The following is a 21,155-nucleotide window of genomic DNA, read 5'->3' on the forward strand; positions in this document are numbered from 1 at the left end:
AACTTTCACACTTCTAATTTAAACAGTTTATTTAGGTGGTAAGCAGATCATGTATCATGCTATTCTACACGATATGTAACAATGAAATACTCCCAGAAAAGAGTATTAGCAGGCAATTCATTAAGTATAAGACAGACAGAAGTAACAGTGGTGACAATTACAAGAATTAAAATTAGAAACAGTTAAATTTTACTATCAATCCCATTTTAAATACATACCTTCTTTGTTAATTGCTTCAATCTTGGCAGGGTAATAGCGACAGTCTGTCCAACGAGCCAAAACTTCTTCTCCAGCTTTAAAATCCTATTTTAAACAACTTTTAAGATCAATACCATGTATAATAAATAAGCATTTCCTTTATAAAAACAAGCTTTTGTAATATTTAACAGAATTCCTTTTAGAATATGTCATTACACATCTAGCAAACGGGAAGAAGATTGCTACTTACAAAGAAATCTTCCTCATCTTTTAGCCCTTCTTTTCTTAATGCGGGTCTCTCCAGGGGTCTCAACCTATTGCTATCCCAGTAAATCCACTCATCATAACGATGACTCCAACGCTCAAAATGGACCAACATCTTGCCCTCCTCATAGTCGATTTTTTCAATCCGTGACGGATACCTCCAAGATAAAAAGGAGCTTCACATCAAGAGAAAATTCTTACATTTGTTTACACAAAGTATTAAAAAGGATAATTTAACTGAAAACACTGCTTACCGTTAAATCCATAAACAAAACGATATGGTCCATATTTTTAAACAATTGAACCAACAAAGGTTGCTTTATTATTATTTGTCTTTAATGTCTGGTCTCAATATCCAGTGAAATAAATACTTCAGGGGTGCCTGGATGGCTCAGGTTATGATCTCGCAGTTTGTGAGTTCGAGTCCTGCCTCGGGCTCTGTGCTAACAGCTAAGAGCCTGGAGCCTGTTTCAGATTCTGTGTCTCCTCCTTTCTCTGCCCCTCCCATGCTCATGCTCTGTCTCCCTCTGTCTCTCAATAATAAGTAAATGTTAAAAAAGTTTTTTAAAAAAATACTTCAATACATTCCCAGAGGAACTATAAATTACCTGCACTGTTTTTAATTGGAAAACACACTTCAAGAGCCTTAACAGATTGCTACTTTTTGACTCAATCATTACAAATCTGGAACTATACATACAAAACATTAATAAAGAAAATACAAGCCACCTAAAAATATGGTTAGAAAAAAATACAAACAATGGCATACCCACTGAATGGAAAATTATAGTCTTTAAATGTGGTATCTGCAAAAAATTTACATAGGGAAATGTAAAGTAGCAGCACTGTGTTCAGCAGAATTATAAGTAAAACAAATTTGTCTGGCAAAATATACCAACATGTTCATTTGTCTCTTTATGACACAAAATCACTTTGTTTTTTCTATTTCTCTGTACTTTCCAATATTTTAAAATGCACATCAGGGTGCCTGGATGCCTCAGTCGGTTAAGCATCCGACTTTAGCTCAGGTCATGACCTCGCAGTTCATGGGTTCAAGACCCACATCAGGCTCTGAGCTGTCAGCACAGAGCCTGCTTTCAATTCTGCGTCTTCCTCTCTCTTTCTCCCCCTCCCCTACTTGCACTCTGTCTCTCTCTCTCTCTCTCTCTCTCTCAAAAACTAAAAATAAATAAATAAATACATAAAATGCACATTAATGATAGTAGGGGAAAAGCTCAGTTAAACTTTAAATTCTAAAATATAAAAACAACAGTACATTGTTCTGTCTCTCTGTGTGATGACTCTCCTACGTTAAAATCTAAAATAGAAATTAGTTAACTTGAAACTTTCAACAAGGAAAATTGCCTCATCCTTCCTAATGTACTGTATTAAATGTTCACAGATGACTCAAAAGTTTTTAAAAACTATCATTAAATAACCGTAAGAATTCAACAGTAGCACATAGATGATTCAGCCCTAATAGTTTATTTCATATTTTTGCTAGTTTGTGATAAATCTGGAATTTTTCTTCTCCCTACAGAAAACTGGCTTTCAGCATAAGCACGACAGACCTTACAGAGCTTCGAAATTCAGGAACCGATTACTATAAGCTTTGTATCACTCATGCTATTCAAAGCTTCTTAAGCATTCCAAGGGCCCTGAATCCTCCTCTGGGGTAGCTTCCTGGCTCCGGTGTAGGTTGGGTTTTCCCACTTGGGGTCCCTTCAAAAACACCACGCACCCACGCTAGGTCAAACATTCGTGCTTTTGTACCTTCCGTCCTTTTGGCCCAGCCCTGGGCGGCCTCCCCTTCCCCTTTCTACTCCTCATTCCAGACCCGGTTGAATGTGCAACCCCCTCCCCCTGCCCCTGCAGCCCTCCCTGCACCCACCTGGCCAGAACCATCTCAGGGCAGGCTCCCAAACCGTGTGCTGCAGAGCATTTACAGCCCTTGCAACGTTAAGACCGGTGACACACAGAAAGGGTCTGATGGTTAAACAGCCTGGGAAAATACTGGCTAAAAAGTTTAATTCTTTTCTTTATTGAAAGACTTCTCGGTCTTGTCAACAACAGAGAGATGAAACATTTACTAGTACTGAAGTGAAAGAAATATGTAATCCTTTTATCACGGAACATTTGTTAACATCTCTCGTGCTAGCAGACATCTAAGGGACTTGATTTTAGAAGCTACTCTGGCCTGTGAGCTTCAAGGAATAACAGAGTCACGTCCATCGTTGCATCCCCCAGCATCTAGCCGAGTGACAGACACAGCACCAGCCGCCACTCGGGGAAAGTTCAGAATGAGTGAGAAGTGACCTTAAAGACCACCTGCACGTTTCTTCATAACTAAGAAGGCTGTCGACCTTACAGCCCTAAGTTAGAGCTTACTCTTAGTCTTTCGGGGCGGGGAGCGGGGGGGCGGTGTAGATGAGGAAACATTCTGTTAAAGAAAGGCAGAAAAACAAGAAAACCCCAAAACCCAGGGAACTAACATACTCCCCAAGGTGAACACACTGACCCTACCCACTCAGAATCAGTGCCGTAATGTCGGTCTCTTGCAACACTGCTCTGATTGTATGGTTTTGTTCCTCTGGTTTTTACAACATAAAAACTGTCAACAGCGCTGAGGGAAGCCTAGAGGTAAGGTTGCCCTTTAGTTTATTTTCCAACGCTCACCACCCACTTCACCACTATAAAAAGAGATTTTCTTTCAACTATAAAAATGAATAAATTTATACTTCCACGTGTTTATTATCACACCTTTTTATTGTTGAGCAAAACATTAGGGGTTTATCCTCTAGGTTCCTTCAAATTCTAAATGTAAACAACTCCACATATTTAAAACATTTCTCAAAGTGAAAATGGTCCACAGGAAGAGTCCAACACATCTTTATGTTCATAACGTGACTGAATTCAGCACAGAGTCAGAATCTAAATAAGTTCATATAATTTAAATCTGAACTGCACTTTTAAGTAACTTACAGTTTTCCTAAAATCTTTCAAATTCTGTTTCACTGACAGGATGCCTGATGCAACAACCAGACTTGTGGGGAAGTGCTTCAGGATAATTTACAGTATATTATACTCTTTCCATAAATATCCAGAGATGGAGAGGTAAACTTCAGATGAAGGCCAACAATTAAATAAGTAACACACATACCCAAGATTCGTATCTCTTTTCATTCTTACAATGTTTACTAATCAAATTCTGAATCTTAAATAAAGGAGCCATAAATATTACCATTATTAACAATGACTGAATTTCTGTTCATTCAGTCAACACATATTTGGGCATCTAATAAGATTAAGGAACTTGCTAGGCACTGTTGGTAGGTAAAAAGGAAACATAATTAACTGCTGTCTTCAAGGAGCTTAGCTTAGAGTCAGACAAGGAGAGAGATGACTCAGAATATTTACATGTATGTTAGGCTCTCTGTTCTTTCCTTGCTGAGTGTCAACTGCTCTTTATATACCTTTTCTCCTTGGATCCTGGTAACCATCCAAGGTATAGATAACACAGTCCCCATTTCACAGATGACTGTCCAAGAATACACATGGCAGAGCATTCGCAGCCAAAACCAACTGGCACAAAAGCCTACAGGAGAACTGGGATAAGGCCCGTATCAAAGTAATTATATCATATATGGTAAACTGCTAAGTATATATATAAATTTTCCATAAGATGCTATTAACAGTTCAGAGAAAACTGGGGAGTGCACTGAATGTTCTTGGGAGACCTAATCTACATCGGTCTTCGAAACAGCCTCCAGGACTTAGACCTAATGAGCCTGGTACAAACAAAGGTAAAGTACACACACTTTCAGTTTGTCAGTGTTCATTTACTTAAAGCCAAAGTCAGGCAATCAGCCAGATAATGAGGATTCAGAGACCACAGAATGACATTTCTGTCCTCAAGAACCTCATGACCAGACACGGGGAGGCAGTTCAAGGAAACCGCTTCTTCTGGCTAGACTGCGAAACAAGCCATCGGGTGAATAAAGGAGAATAGTGGGACATCAGATTGGACTTGTTAGCTAGGTTCAAACTGAAGGGCTCTATAATAGCAAAGTAATGAAATGCTCCATCATTCTAGAAACAACAGGAAATCCCTTACTTTGGTTATCAGTTATATCTTAGAAAAAAAAAAAAAAAACATCAACATCTCTGCTATACATGTCAAATGCACAAAATGGCAAATTAATAGAGTGTTCTATATAAAGAAGTGATTTCCCTATTCTAGCAAATGGCCCACAGTAATAATGCTTTGATACACACAATGAATGAAAAATAACATTGAAAAAACGTATTTACAAATGCCTCTCTATCTTGACCTACAGCACAATCATTTTGATGTATAATTTAGTTTTCATTATAATTGAGTGTGAATGGAATGTAAAATTTTTCTAATGAATTTGGAAGATGTAGTGACAATGTTTTTGTTTTGCCATTTTTTTTAAAGGCTACATCATGGAAAAGTGTTAAAGAACAGTGATTAGGTTGAGTCCCAGACATTTATGAATGATTTGGGAAAAGAGCTGAGAAGTGGGAGACTGGGGTTTCAATGAGGGATAAGAAGAAAACACCGTGGTTGGCATTTCTTAAGGGTTCAAAAGAGAGGGAAGTATGATTCCTCAGTGCCAAAATTCTACGTAGAGCTCTCTCACCCCTTATCATGAGTTACTGCACAACCCTATCAAATTTCCACTATCTACCCTCCCTATTCGAATCCCACTCTGCAACGCATGCATTGCTTCAATGATCTTCACTTGTGTGGAAAACAAGGAATTGCCTTCATTGCTCTAGGTCTGTCTGCCACACCTTCATGTCTTTCGCACTTGATTCCTAGCAAGTATAACGAACTTAAGAAAAATGATCCACTCTAAAACTGGTTATTAGGCTTAATGGAAACAAATAGCATTCAGAAATTCTGAGAAGATATTACAGTGATCTTTGCTGAACTGAACGGTATTTTCACGCATGCAATTCTACTACCATAATCTGTTGGTTGATTTCTCAGGACCCTCTCTGAATTAGTATAGTCAAAGACTTCAAGGGTCAAGTTAAACTGTGGCTATAACTACAGACCAGAACAAATCCATCACCAAGAATAAAAATCATTTTCACCTTTTCTGAATGCTTACAATACTTTATTGCCTCACCTAAGAATACCAACATTTTAACACTGTTACTGGGATCTCCCACTTATACAAGATCATTCAGCATAGCAGTATCTGTGGATTCTGGACCAAATCCGCAATCCGTTAAGAACCAAATGCTGACCAAAGAGGTTGGCTATACACTGAATACACTGCATCAGTTCCCTACAGCACTGACTCCTGAGTGTTGTCAAAACACAAGGAAAATACGAGAAATCTAAGATGGGAATTACCATTACAGATGAATTCCTGTACACTGGTAACTGTTTAACATGGGCAGGTCCTGATTCACTCACTAAATCAGGAGACCATGATGCCCTGAGACTGTCCGCAAAATGCTGTTTGGTGTAGATATGTACGAATATTCTCCTGAAGTGGGAATTCCCAACTTTAATCCGATTTTCAAAGGGGTCCATGATCAGAAACAAAAAGTCCTTCTGGAAGGCAAGATTATCTATTAACTCATACCACAGGTGCTCTGTTATCCTTGGAAGAATAAAGAAATAATGGGCATGGAACTATTAAAAATATATATATATATTCAATATATTAACAGTAAAACAAACATTATTTGAACTCATTCTGATTTGTCATCTACTTTGTAATACCCAGATCTTTACCTGTATTGATAAAGAAAGGCAAACCATGAGGACATGACAAGAGAAATTCCTTGATACACTCAGGGCCAAGGATCTCCTGCACTTAAGCCACAGAACAGAGTTGTTAACTACTCATTGATAGGTAACAATCCACCGAACAAGGCCAGCCTACATTGTTAATGTCCTACAGACCATCAGAATTCACTCTGAGATTTAACTAATCATTTGAGTAAGTACCACATTAATCAAAAAGGCAAAGGATTTTATTTATTTTTTAATTTTTTTTAAACATTTATTTACTATTGAGAGATGGAGAGACACAGAGCATGAGCAGGGGACGGGTAGAGAGAGGGGGAGACACAGAATCCGAAGCAGGCTCCAGGCTCTGAGCTGTCAGCCCGACGCGGGACTCAAACTCACAAACTGCGTGATCAGGACCCGAGCCGCAGTCAGTCGCTTAACCAACTGAGCCACCCGGGCGCCCCCCAAAAGGCAAAGGATTTTAAAACCCTGCCCCAATAAGTTATTCAAATTGTTTTAAATAAGTCATTTTTTGTCTATATTGGTAAGACAATAAAATTTCTAAATTATATAAATCTAAAAACTGACACTTCCTCATTCATTTCATTTAACTCAACAAACAGGGAGTATCTAATTCACTATGTGCCAGACTCTGAAGTTGGAATAAAGCTACAAATAAAAGATATTATTCCAATCAATAAACTCAAATTCAGGAGGGAAGGAAAAGAAAACGAGAATCAAATAAATTAACTCAATTACAATACAATGTTATAGCTAGAATATTGAAGATATATTACAGAAGCACACAAAAACAGTACCTAAATTAGATGTTCTCCTAAAGGAGGCCTCTAATTTTTTTTTTTTAAATGTTTATTTATTTTTGTGAGAGAGAAACAGACACAGAGTGCAAGCAAGGGAGGGACAGTGAGAGGGAGACACAGAATCCAAAGCAGGCTCCAGGCTCTGAGCGGTCAGCACAGAGTCCGACACGGGGCCTGAACCCACGAACCACGAGATCATGACCTGAGCCGAAGTCGGATGCATAACCGACTGAGCCACCCAGGCACCCCAGGTCTCTGATTTTTAAAAAATGAAACACACCTGAAATATGCCTTACACATAATCTAAATGTTAGCAGAAATTTAGGGAGTTAGATTAACAACTCCAAACAGTTTTGTGGATAAGCACTTTGTAAGCAAGAAACTCTAACACGGTGTCGTAAAAAATGACTGAAACACCTTAGAAGAACTAGAATTACAGAGGTAAGAACTTCCTTACATACAATTGTTAGGATTATTTGCCAAATAATAAAAATAACGTTTTAAAATTTTAGCTTCTTGGGAGTACTTTAAATTTATTAGTCTGCTTTGTAATTTTCAAAAGGGTTTTCTCACCCATTCCACTCACTGATTAAACTACAAGAACAATGTCATTTAGTGTTCCAGTGTTTTTAGACGAAGTGCTTTTAGATACTGCGTGTTAATTTGTTTCACACTTTAACAACACACTGAAAACAAAACTCTTTTTATCCAAACTTGACATTCCAAAATGAAGTGTAAATACAAAAGAATCTAGACTTTCCAAAACATTCAGCTAATAGCTTATATGTCAGACTCCCATTTTCTCCAACACAGAATTCTAAGTGTCTCATCGCATCACCCGTCAGGTCGCTTTTTCAGAGGCATCCACCCCCAGGACACGTGTCCAGTATAAGCTGCCAGACCCCCCTGATGCCTACCTGTCCACACCTCTGCAGCAACACACAGGTAAGATCAGAGTTAGCTACGTGTGTTCCTTTAGAACTGTGACGCCGCCACCTTTCAAATTAAGGTTTCATTTCAGATCCCTCGATATAAAGTCCTACTCCCCTCTACCTCCTTAGCACCTGAATCTCCTGCCACGCGTACATTCATCCACAGTCAGTTTTAATCAATCAAAATGCCTACACCATGGCCTTTCTGCTTATTACCAACTCCCACCACAAGAATCAGACTATCAAAAATTCCTTTCCTACTCCACCAAAAAATGCCACCAGTATTGTACCCAAAGTTTACGTACTTTATATACTTTGTTCAGACTAACAGGACCAAACGCCTTTTTTTACTCAATTTTGTCACAAAACCCAAATTCTAGCAAGTTGAGGTCCACTCAGTTTCTATTTCTTAATATTCCAGACTTAAAAATTATTTTACTACTATAGGGAACTATACATGTTTATACACCTACTGGTTGAAGTTTTAAAGATTTACACGGACTCCTCTCCCACTAGATTCATGCTGTCATTATAATTAAAGCTAACATTTACTAAGTGCCTACCATGTGGCACAAACCATGATAAGCTTTTAAGATGCACTCTCTTAATTCCCAAAGAGCCTTTTTGAGTTAGGTACTATTATTGCTCCCAGATTTTACAGAGGGGTCATAGAGGCTCTGAACTGTTAAGTAACTTGCTCAAGTAAAAATAGGTAATTAAGTGGTACATCCCTGAAATGAGGTTCGTCTGACATTAAAGACATTCAATATATATTGTGCATCTTGCCAACTGATGATTTTCACCTATCACACTTACTGCAGTTTCAAATATAGGGGGCTCTTACTGACAGGTACTGAAAACAAAAATAATAAGAAAATCAGATATTATGTTTACTTTTTCTTGTAAATTCAGTTTTAATCTTCTGCTTTTGATACAAAATGGCTAAAGTTGATTTTTGTTAGCCCAAAGAGTACAGAAAACAGCTTTTATCACACTGCACACACACAAAAAACACCCCCCCCATGCACAAAAAGGCTCTTTTGCTTTATTATTAAAATTTCCCAAAAGGTGTATACCTCAATTGTGCCTAAGTACAAAATATCACATTAAAATGAAGGAGTCTGAAAAAAGCAAGTGGCTTAACTTTTAGGATGTTTCAAAATTGTTATAAATTTAAAATTAAGATAGGAATCCTGGGGATGATTTGCTATAGAACTAAGAAAAACACTAGGTGACTTGAAAAATAAAATTTACTAGTCTAGTTTGACAAATATAATCCTACGCTTAGTTTTCTACCCATCAGTCACAACTCATTTGCCAAAAATTTCTGAAACAGTAACCAGATATCATGATATCCCCAAAATTCTTGAGCTCATTCTTTACTAAACCTGTCAAAATTCAATAAACTTTGCTGGGCACCTTTAGGAGTAAAAGGGGCTAGGCCTTGTACATACGTATTATTTCATGCAAGTACTGATACTTTCGTACCTTCCCTAACCATGATAAACCAGGAACACACTTATTTTTAATTCAAGAAGGTTAGCTTTCTTGCGGTGAAAAAACAGACTTTTAAGACACATCGAATATTAAATAAATATCCACATTCTTTCTTCAATTTCACTGCAACAATTCTCTCAAAGAGGAGTTACAGCTACTGAAACAACATAACACTTGCATGTCAATTTCCAATTTATAAAAAGAAAAGTTCTACGTGATGACTAATAATGTATGGGAGGTGATAGCAGGGATGGTCAATAGTTGTTCAAAATAAAAAGTCACACAGAAAAACTAAAAACTGGGACCCTTATGAAAATAGCAAAACTAAACTGCCTTTTCAGTATCATGTTAACTGCTTTTAAAAAAAATTACACTGATCTTTTTTTTTTTAATTTTTTTATTTTTTATTTTTTTTTTTTAATTTTTTTTTTTTCAACGTTTATTTATTTTTGGGACAGAGAGAGACAGAGCATGAACGGGGGAGGGGCAGAGAGAGAGAGGGAGACACAGAATCGGAAACAGGCTCCAGGCTCTGAGCCATCAGCCCAGAGCCTGACGCGGGGCTCGAACTCACGGACGAGATCGTGACCTGGCTGAAGTCGGACGCTCAACCGACTGCGCCACCCAGGCGCCCCTACACTGATCTTTAAAACTTAGTATTTTCCCCCTCACTTAAAAAATCAATTAAAAACAAAGTTAAAAACTTATCAGCATCTATAGATAGCAGTTCTGTCTCCTCAGCAAAACTACAACTGCCAGCCATTCTCTTTAGTAGAGTTGACTATCACCCAGATAAATTATTTCCCAACTAGTGGCTTTGATCACAAAATAAAGTAGCATCTAATTTGATGTGGCAAGTGTAAAATCTCACAACACATAATAATATTCAGCAGGAATGATGTAATGAATAGAGTTGGATGCATGTGATATACAATGGCTGACCTTCAACCAAATGTCAGATGAGCAAATACAACGGTCTTCTCTTTCAGTCCAACTCTTGCCATTACACGAACACACACGCACACACAGAGAGCACACTACAATAAGCCCAAGGTTCCTGGACTTTACACTACTACACATTTGTGAAGAAAGCTAGGAAATCATTAGCTTGAAGGCTTGATTTGAAGGTAAGCTTGGGAGGGAGAGTTTCTAGGCCAGATAGGCCTGAAATTAACCTACCTTGTAGAAGATAATTCCATGGAACAAGAGCGACGTGGGCATGCTGGACTCTTGGGGCCCTTCTAAACACCAGATACACACACGTCACCAGAGAAAGTCAGGAATGAAGTAGCCTATCAGCACTGAGCCCATTTACCTCCTGAAGCTGAGGCTCAAACTCCAGGGTGTCTATATATGAGGCAATGGGTTATAGTAACGAGATCATAAGACTGAGAGTCAAAAGAACCTGGGTACAGGAGGATTTTTTCTAACTAGATGAGCTGGAAGAAAACTGTTAATATCTCCAAACCTGACACACATCATTTCTAAACCGGCAAAGAATGTCCCAGACCTGATAGGCTCCTGTAAAACTCAAGTGACATACTGAGTATTCCCATATATCCTGAATCAGTATAGAAGCTATCATCTCACAACAGCAATCCATAATTAACTATAACCATAGACGGTCTTTTTGCCCCTTGTCAACACGGACCTAAATACCAACTATCCAGCCACGTAGCGGTGGAGATTACATAAAGCAGAAAGAAGAAAGCAAGAAAACTGAAGCACTTTGTCAAAGCACATGTAGGTCAATATACTCTACTGTACTGAAAAACAGCAAAAAATGGTTTTGAATCATGCATCATTTTGCAATGTACTTGTATTTTACTTCTTCCAACAAACATAATAACAACAGACTATAAATTCAAAAACAATCCTGACCATTTCCATTGCTATCCACCTCATAAACTTTATCTTTGGGCTAACATTCTGTATGCCCCTAGACCAGTGAATCTCTTATGTGGTCTCCAGACCGGCAGCACCAGCATTACCTAGAAAACGTTTTAGAAGTGCAAACTGCTGGGCCCCCAGTGCAGATCTACTGATTCAGGAGCTGCGGGCGTCGGCCCAGTGATGCGTGTGTAACAAACCTGTAGGTGAATCAGAGGCTGCTAAAGCTCACGCTTCTAGACTTCACCTGAATCACTTTCAAAAACTACAACATCCATGAATTTTGTAAGAGAATCAATTAGTGAATTGTTAACACATGGAAAGTTAGGGAGTTAGGGCATCCTATTGGTTAAATACACTTTTCTAAGCCAATAGTTATGGTTCTAAGTAATTTCAAAATTAAATAATGAAAAGTATTTAAATGAGTGGGAGAGCAGGTTGGAGAAAGGACAACATGTGCCCAATACCACTCTCCCCCAAACTTCAAAACTATCGTTTTTGTTCCAAACTAGATTCAACTTTCTCCACTGTGTCAACTCATTTTTTTCTCTTCTTTGAGTGACCAGCAGTTTTGAACAAACTACGTAGGACTTCTACGGTCTTACTTTTGCCTCAAGTCTGTATTATTTACCCAATGAAAAGTGAGATTATAAAAATCTATCATCCCTGAAATTGATGGAAAGTAAATCAAAGAAATTTCAGTTTCTATGTCAAGGGACCTGGAACGCCACAACCCCTCATTTAGGGACATTAGAGCAGAGAAGGAACTATCCAAAGTCACACAGCACACTTCATGGTCAAAGAGCACCCAGAACTCACATCTTCTGACTTCCAGTGTATTTACGTTTTCCAATATTCCTTTTCTTTCGCCTTCCAGAAAACTAGGATGAGCAAAAAGTCTGAGCAAATAACAAGAAGTTCTATAGGAAAGAATCAATATAATTGAAAAGAACATCAGAGTAAAAACAAGAATAATAAATACATATACTCTGCCCCTGCATCTGACCTTGCTTTCACCATATTTTGAGGGAAGAGAAGGGAGACAGAGATCTTTACCCTTAAAAGTTTATAGGGGTTTTTTTTGGCGAAAATGTAAAATTAAAAAACTACGTTGTGCACTGATGCAGACCTATGTGATGGCGAAAATGAGGACTCGCTTAGATCTTAAGATTCAAAATTTGTGGGGGGCGCCTGGGTGGCGCAGTCGGTTAAGTGTCCGACTTCAGCCAGGTCACGATCTCGCGGTCCGTGGGTTCGAGCCCCGCATCGGGCTCTGGGCTGATGGCTCAGAGCCTGGAGCTTGTTTCCGATTCTGTGTCTCCCTCTCTCCTCTGCCCTTCCCCCCGTTCATGCTCTGTCTCTCTCTGTCCCAAAAATAAAAAAAAAATAATAAAATAAAAAAAAAAGTTGAAAAAAAAGATTCAAAATTTGTGACTTTCTGAACAGAAAAATCTAGGAATTAAAAAGAAAAATCACATAGATTTCAATCTGAAATTCTCTGCAAGAAGAGTCCTTAATCTGGAGTCCCGGATAAATTTTCTATGACCACCCATATGATATAATTCAATTTGGGGGTATAGAAGTGTGACTGTACATTTTGCTGAGTCTACAGCTAAAATCAGGTTTTCAAAGGTACGTAGTGACTCAAAATAAGAATCAAACCTTTCAAATATACAGAGTTAGGGAAACCCAATATACAGAAAATTTTCTTCATATTAGCAAAAGATTTCCTACTTTAAAACTATTCACCTAAGGTTTCTACAAACTTCGAACTCAACTAACATAATTTAAAAATGACTTGAGTTTTAAAATTTGGTCTACATTACTACTTCCCAGGAACATTTTTCTACTGCAAATAGAGATAACACAACTTACTTCTATTAATATTTGCCTTTGAATAACTAAATTCAATTAGAAAAAAGCAACCCTTTTTATTCAGAAAATATGTACTTTTGTTCAAATTAGAAAGTATTTGTACTTGCTACAATCTAAATTTCCTCAATTTTTCCCACTCTATTAAAATTCTATTTGTGAGCATTTTAAAAACTCACATTTGCAAACGTTCCATACAGTTCAAAAAACTCCCGGGGCGCCTGGGTGGCGCAGTCGGTTGAGCGTCCGACTTCAGCCAGGTCACGATCTCCGGCGTCCGTGAGTTCGAGCCCCGCATCGGGCTCTGGGCTGATGGCTCGGAGCCTGGAGCCTGTTTCCGATTCTGTGTCTCCTCCCTCTCTCTCTCTGCCCCTCCCCCGTTCATGCTCTGGTCTCTCTCTGTCCCAAAAATAAATAAACGTTGAAAAAAAAAAAAAATTTAAAAACTCCTAATGTGTGGAAACAGCATTTGCCAATTCAAGTTCACACTATTCTATCAAACTCTGATACTTGGAGATATCTCCACATTTTTTTTTTCATTTTCCTTTCCTTTATATCTAGAAGAGAATAGAAATATTCCAAAAAATTTCAGAAGAGCATTAACTCATCTGAATATTTTCTTTTTTATCTGAATATTTGAAATTACTCTATATTTCAAATTTTCAGAGCATATGTACTTGGTCTTCATAACGAAATCACTTGCTACAGAGTAACTATTTCAATTTCATCCAAAGACAGAAGTTAAATCAGTAGTCCAAACCAGTTGATGTTATCACTTTTCTTCTTGACCAATATTCAGAATAATTAGAAACTATAATATTTGCAAGGATGCTTTATCAACTGTAAAGCTCTGCAGTAACAAAACATTTCATTATCACCTCAAAAAAGACAGTTCGTAGCTGGTTACAATGACATGATTTTCCTCGTACGTTCCAGACCACTGTCACCTCAATACTAAAGCTACATTTAAAAACGTACACACTTAAGTCTTCAGATCCTCAAAGACTTATTTTTCAACTCTCCCTCTTCCCTTGTATTTACTTCAGTGCTTTATAATTATGCACTATTTTGTAGAATTTGAAGCAAGTTTACACACGTTATTTAATCCTTAAAATGATCCTCTAAGGAAAAGACAGTAACATTGCTTCCATTTTACTGATACACTAACTGAAGTCAAGGACTTATCCATATTACAGGATCAGAAAGTGACAGTCTGACTTTGGACCTACCTGTTTGTCCTTAGAATTCACTTCCAGTATCTCCAACAGAACTTCAACTCTGAACTTTATTTCCCCAAATATACTCCTGTATCAACCACCTGCATTCTTTTTCATTCTATGATGTTACTGCACTCAAGAGATTATAAGCTGGTATGTCACAGTTTGAATACACCGGGGTTGCGGAGGTAAGACAGAAAATGGTTGATTGCGGGGGCACCTGGCTGGCTCAGTTGGTAGAGCATGTGACTCTTGATCTCAGGGTTGTGAGTTCGAGCCCCACACTGGGTGCAGATTACTTAAAAATAAAATATTTAAAAAAGTAAAAGAAAATGATTGACTGTATTAGCTATAATATTACAGAAGTCTTTTAAATTAAAAGGCTGTTGAGAAACTAAACTGTTTTACGTAAAACTGTAACAGTTTATAATTAAGCAACCCCCCCCAAAAATAACTTAAAAATTAAAAATCAAAGAAAATTAATTAAAAATTAAGCAAACCTAACTACTCAGCAGGAGTTAGGTTTAGTCAGTATAGGAAATCCAAAAATCACATACTGTAACTGAAGACAGCTGGCCTCTCAATGGCTTCCTACGGCCTACATTCATGAGTGTTCGCAGGTAATCCAACTATCAATGAGTTTCCTAATGTAGCTCTAAAATGACTTTGAAAACAAAAAGTAACAAATCACTACTTTAAAAAATGTATGGACTGTATTTTCAAGGATGAAATATCTTTCTGACTTTAAAGAAATGTAATATGGTTTGCTCAAGCAGTAATCATGTACTTTCCATATGAAAAGGATTGTATCTTCCTATGAAATCAAATCTACCCCCAAACCTAAAACTGGAAGCTTATTTCTGTTGATTTCTGCCCACTTAATTCAGAATTTATCTTTTTTACGTCTAGGGCACACAGTAATAACGATTTTCCTTTTTTTATATAGGACACATCTTCTACATACAGGACATGTTGACATTTTGGGTGCTCCACTCGCACAACTTTCCCTTCGCACTTCTCTATCAACACGCGATGTTAATTTCCTTCATAAGAGACACATGGCTTTACTGGAAATGTCTTGTGTGCAGAGACAGCAAGCAGTATCTGCACTCCTACGTGTCCCTCCCTGTCCAATGCCTATTTGACTTATGTCAAATAGGAACCCCATACTTTCCCAGCTGTACGGAGTAAATATGGACGATGAAGCATTCTATATGGGTGCAACAGAAGAGACACAGGAAAGAAAACAGGGAGGGAGGGGTGAAAGTGGAATCATTTCAGCAAATTTCAGTGATTAAACTATTTTGCTCCTCCCAAAAATATTAAGGTTTCTCAACCCTCAAAAATCCTTCTACACTTTTACCTGACATTCAAGCAAAAACTGTAGCATTTATATGAAATACAGAATGACCCAAATGGAATGATACAAAGATAAGGTTTATTGCCTCATTTAAAATAAAGTTCTGCCAAAGAGTACTGTGTCTTCGTAGAACTTTTTCATGCCCATCTAAAACCCAATAAATCTTAACAATTAGTTGTCTTACAGTAAAGCACTTTAATACTAAATGACAGGGGTCACCCAAAGCTACCTAGTTCTTGAGACTACCAACATTAATAAACAAAGTCACAGTAAGAAAATTATTTAACTACCTAGAATATGTATATACAATACTCTCCTTCCTTTTTAATTAAGGAGCCAACCATAGCAGAACACTAAAATCTTCATATAAAATGAGCTCACAAAAATCGAACCAATGACATGTTTCACTGATTATCATCTAAGATTATTCTGGCTGATGTTTACGTACTTTAAGACACCATTACTACTGGAGTCATTAAAATGAAAGCTAAACTTCATCAGTGATTACGTATGCATGTTATCACACTACCTAAACACTTAGGAATTTCTTGGTGCGAAGCAAAGACCTGGAAAAACTTAGCTACAATGATCATTTTTTCTCTCAAATTCCAAGTACTCTAAAAGCACTTCGGGCTTCACCTTTAAAGTAGTTCTCTTTTATAATCGTTTTAACTACGGGGCCATCAATTAACAATTGTTGAATTAGAAAACATTTCACCACTGAAAGCAAATTTCTTACTAATGCTGAAAGTATGTTAATATCCCTGGAAACCTCTAAGAAAATTAATAAACTGGTCCCTGTCCAAAACCGGAAGCTAGTTCAGCCTGCATCTTTGTCAGTTGAGAAGCCTAAGAAAATACGTTAATATGAATTAACTAGTGATTCAAAAGCTAATAACTTAAAAAAAACCAAAACTTAAGAGACAAAGATGAGCATCAGAGAAGCAGTATCACTTCTCATACCTACCACACAGAGATTTTACCAGTGTGCCTTCAGAGTAAAAAGCTCCTTGGGTCAAATGAGAACCAAAGAGGGCCAATTACTGACTAACCAAGGCAGCGCTTCTCAATCAGGAGCAAGTGTGCCCCCCCAGGGAGCACCCCACCATGTCTAGAGATCGTTTTTAGCTTCATGACTACGAGAGATGCTACTGCCAGGCCCAGGTGATTCCCAAATCCCACCTGGGAACTACTATGTTCACTCTCCACCTGATGGGAAATAACAAGTCCCCTAAAAAGAACTATCTTCTGAGATGCACCTTACAGGCATGGGGCCAAATAACTGCCTTCCCACATCAGACTGTAGTTTTAAACTGTCCTAAAGCAGTGCCTACGACAGAGCCCGTCAACCTGGGAATCAGGGACGTGCAGAATTCTAAAGCCAGATAACTAAGAGACAAAGATCCCAGACTGGTCTAAAGTCAATATCATGACTAAACAAAGATTTCTCTGCCTGCCATTTGCCAACTCAGGAGGTTGACATAATGCAAGTCTATCAAAGGCGCATTTATAAAATGCCTGCCATGTTTTGAAGGGAGTCGTCGTGAGAGAAAATGTCAGAAAGTCTGGTGGACAGAGTCCTGGAGTTGCTAAGCCACTAGATCCCTCATCAAAGTGACGGCCTTCAAGAGAGCCAGACAACCACATTGCCTATAGAGGAGCTCTCCAATGCCCCTCTCAGAGAGCGGGCTGAGGGTGGCAAGAACAGACTTCCACCCAGGGAGAACTAGGGGCAGCTAAGGAGAATGAGGAAAGCCATTCCCTAGGAGAACGAGGGAATCCTTGTCATTTCTACTGTGGCCCGGTGCCCCTGTGTGTTGTTTCCCCTCCTCTCCTTTCCGGTGATGGTTTTATCCCTACACCGCTGTTTTAGGGGTGTGTTAGGGGCTTAAATTCCACCACTTCTCACACGTGGCCAGAACACAAGAAATTTAAAAAGGTCTGAAAGTGCTGCCCATTTAGTACGGGACAGTAACAACCTGCCTTTAGCTCACCACCCTCTGGGAAAAGAGGATGTAAACTGGTTTTTGATTTAGATGGGACAGTGAACGAGCAGTGACTGTGCTAACCATCAACATATCAACATAACCATCAACCACCAGTATTTGAAAGGACCACCTCTGACACAGGCCAAGGAAAGAGATTATATCAAGTTCTATCCAATCTTGGGTTATCTAATTAATCCCCTCCCTTCCACCCCAATATAGCTAGCTCATGGTAAGCACACAAGGGTACCGATACGCTCTCTCTACTTCATATTGTAGATCATTGTTTTCAGTTCAGTTCCCAATACCTAAACTGACTCTGACTATAAATAGCTTTGGCATGCTGAACCTGCAAAGCCTGTTGAAGAGTAGGAAAGCTACAAAAGTGTATGGGTACTTCAAACGGGACCACGTTAATGTTTCTGCCAGGGTCAGAAGAAGAGCAACTGAGAAGCAACTCTAGGGCTACCAATACGGTGCTTCAGGTCAAGGGCTCCGGGTTTTCCATAACCATTTCTGTAAGTAGTCCAGGGCCTCCAAACGCGCACCAATCTCAAAAGTGATTCCAGGACGATTTGGGGGCTTTTTACTCATCTTGAGATCCTATTTCTTCCGTATTTGCTTTTCACTACCTCGGGAGGAAGGAACAAAAAAAAAAAAAAAAAAAAAAAAAAAGTTAGACTCCAATGCATAAAATGCATAGGGAGGTAAGACAGAATTTTTAAAACCCCGCACGAGAAGCTAAAATAACTGCCAAATTTTAAAGAATGGGAATGATGAGTACCACATCTATAGGTAAAGTACGGTGCAACTTGCAGGCAGTCTGGATGATGAATTAAGGGAAAGGACATAAAAAAGAACCACTTCAAAAGAACAGATGAGCATTAAAACTTGCTCATGGCTAACGTGCTTTAAATTTGAACTTGAAAATACCCAAGAAACTTCTCCACACCAGCTGAAGCTGTTTTTTGTCTTGGACAAATCAAGACACCTGAGGGTTCTGGAATGGGACTACTGAAATTCTGAAGGGTACAAATTAATCAAGTTTTTCAACCAATGTGTGAGTGCCTCATAGCACCGACACTAGATAAGGCACAAAAGAGCATCTAAAGAAGGAAGAAGCAGTAGGCACACTCCTCTGCCAGTGACAATTTCAATAATAATTCCTGTGATTAGGACTCTTCATTACCTGCGATTTCCCACTTGGTAGCAAATGAGTCAGTAATTTTAATTGAACATGCAAAGTGGCGTCGGAAATTTCTTCCTTACACTTCACGTTCAATAAGCAACAATGATACTGGGTTTTTTTAACTAAAGAATTTCTTTCTGCTCTATTTCAACAATAGCGCCCACACTGACGAATAAAAGTGGTCATAACGTTTAGACAAACAACAAACTACCAAGGACTATTATTCCTCTCTTGATCATTGACTTGTAGGCTCTTTACTCCCCTTTGGCCACACTGGACAGCCAGAACACCTGAGGTAGACTTTGTCACTAACTAGTACTTTAGGAATATGGATGCACTTTGAGATAGGCTAGACCAAAACATAATGGTAATCAGGAACGCAAACCTACAATTTTGGGGGGAAAAGAGAGATCCCTAAAACCTTCGTGATATTTAGAATTACTAATAGGATGCTGCTCTCCTCCAGGTTAAAAAAGAAAACACAACTGTTTTGGGTTTTTAAAATGGTTTTCTCACAATTCAAAAGGGACAAAACATAACAACAGTAAACATAAAAACCGACTGTCCTTTCCTCTTTGAAAGGACCTCTGTTAATAGGTAAGGGTTAAACATGGCACCAATACTTGCCATAAAAATATGTAAACTCAAACCTAAATACTCCTGGGGAGGGAGGGGAGACTATCCTCTGGCCATGGCAAGAAAAAAGATTAATACATTAAAGTTAACAGGAAGCTAGGTCAGAGGGTATTTGGTGCAAAAGGGACAAAAGCATGAATTGTTTTTAAAAGGCTGGTCGTATGTAACATACAAGGCAGTTACTTAAATTATTTGTGTAGAAATCTAACTAACCTTTTCTACTGTTCTTCAGAAGAAGAACCCAGTATGGGGTAGTTTACCAGTGACACTATTTTCTACAACAAAACCTCGAACCCATAAAAGTGATGTTGTTAAGACCTATAAACTCCCAGTGATACTTTGGGATGAGGCACGATTTCCTCTTCCTTGGGTGGAGAGAGGAGGATGGGGAGGTATCGCAAATAAAGAAAAGACAAAGTAAGACAGTCTATGGGGGGAAGGGGTACGTGAAGCAAGAAGAGAAAAGGGGACAGAGAGAACGGAGAGGAACATAAACAGAAAAGAAAGCGAACAAGAATGGTAAAAAAAAAAAAAAATTATCTGGATGGTTAAACTTGGAGGAGATGACAACTGGGAGGGAAGAGAAAATTCGCAAGAAGATAAAACACCGAGAAAGTGAAGCAAAGGTCAGAGAATGGCCGCGGGGCCACAGAAGGAGGGGGGTTGACGCGGGGCGGGAGCGGCTGGCAGAGACGGGCTGGAAGGGCTCAGACGGCGCTGGCGAAGAGCGGGAGGTGCCTCCAGGTTTGACAGCCGTCCGGCCCGCGGCAGTGGGGGAAGGAAGGGAGGGGGAGAGGGAGCGGCGGCGCCTAGACAATAGGGGCGGCGAGTTACGGGGAGGGACTCGAGAGGGGAGCGGGCCTGAGACAGACACCAGCGCGGGGGCGTCCCGGGCGGCCAGACCGGATCCAGGCGGCCTCCAGGCCCCCGCCACCGCCGCCGCCTCTTACCGACTCGGCCTCCTCTCCGCACAGCAGCCGGGCCGTCCGGGGCCGAGCCGGGGCACGAGCAGGGCGGCCAGCCCGGGCCTCCGCCTCCGCCTCCGCCCAGGCAGCGGCCGGGGAGGAAGCAGGAGGGGAGAGAGCAGGGACCGCAGCGCCGGGTCGGGCCCGAGGTCGCGCGGGAGGGAGCAGGTCCGAGCCCTCAAGCCCGCTCCAGTGTCCGCTGCCATCGCCGCTCCGCCGCCGCCGCCGCCGCCACCGCCGGCCAGCCCTGACGCGACGCCGGCCCAGCGACGTCAGCCGCCCGCGACGCGCCGGAAGCGGGCCTGGGCGCGTCACGTGACTCGCGAGGGTTGGGCCCAGGCCGCGCCTCCGATTGGAGAGTACCCCTGGGAGGCGGGGCTTGGCGGCAGTTGGCTGATGGCTAGCGGGAGGGGCAGTTATTAGGCAAAGAGGGAAAGCGAGCTCCGGGAGCCAATTAGGAGTTCTGAAGTGTTTGTTGACCTTTGAGAGATGAGGACAGGGCCCATTGAGTATTATCATGGTTGATTTGGTGAGAAACAGATTGCCAAAGCTC

At 39.8% G+C, this 21,155-nt stretch overlaps 1 protein-coding gene and 1 non-coding gene across 5 annotated transcripts in view; one reads left to right on the forward strand and one right to left on the reverse strand.

Annotated features, from left to right (window-relative positions):
* The window catches only part of PHF20L1 (PHD finger protein 20 like 1), an 88,042-nt gene extending 67,201 nt beyond the window's left edge, over positions 1-20,841 (reverse strand). Inside the window, exons 1-4 of one of the 4 annotated variants that reach the window (XM_030303839.1) lie at positions 20,588-20,835; positions 18,324-18,440; positions 449-620; positions 219-303 (exon numbers count right to left, since the gene is read on the reverse strand). In XM_030303839.1, the coding sequence (XP_030159699.1) occupies positions 219-303; positions 449-620; positions 18,324-18,406 (340 nt within the window). In that variant the 5' untranslated portion in view covers positions 18,407-18,440; positions 20,588-20,835. Of the gene's footprint in view, positions 1-218; positions 304-448; positions 621-18,323; positions 18,445-20,587 lie in introns of all 4 variants that reach the window. The other 3 variants (XM_030303840.1, XM_030303838.1, XM_030303841.1) reach the window with 3 other exon arrangements.
* Positions 14,686-14,758, forward strand: TRNAK-CUU. Its single transcript has one exon. It is a non-coding gene; the product is annotated as a tRNA-Lys (tRNA).
* Positions 20,842-21,155: the final 314 nt, after the last annotated feature.

Source organism: Lynx canadensis, chromosome F2 (assembly GCF_007474595.2).
Source record: "Lynx canadensis isolate LIC74 chromosome F2, mLynCan4.pri.v2, whole genome shotgun sequence".
NCBI classification, from domain to species: domain Eukaryota; kingdom Metazoa; phylum Chordata; class Mammalia; order Carnivora; family Felidae; genus Lynx; species Lynx canadensis.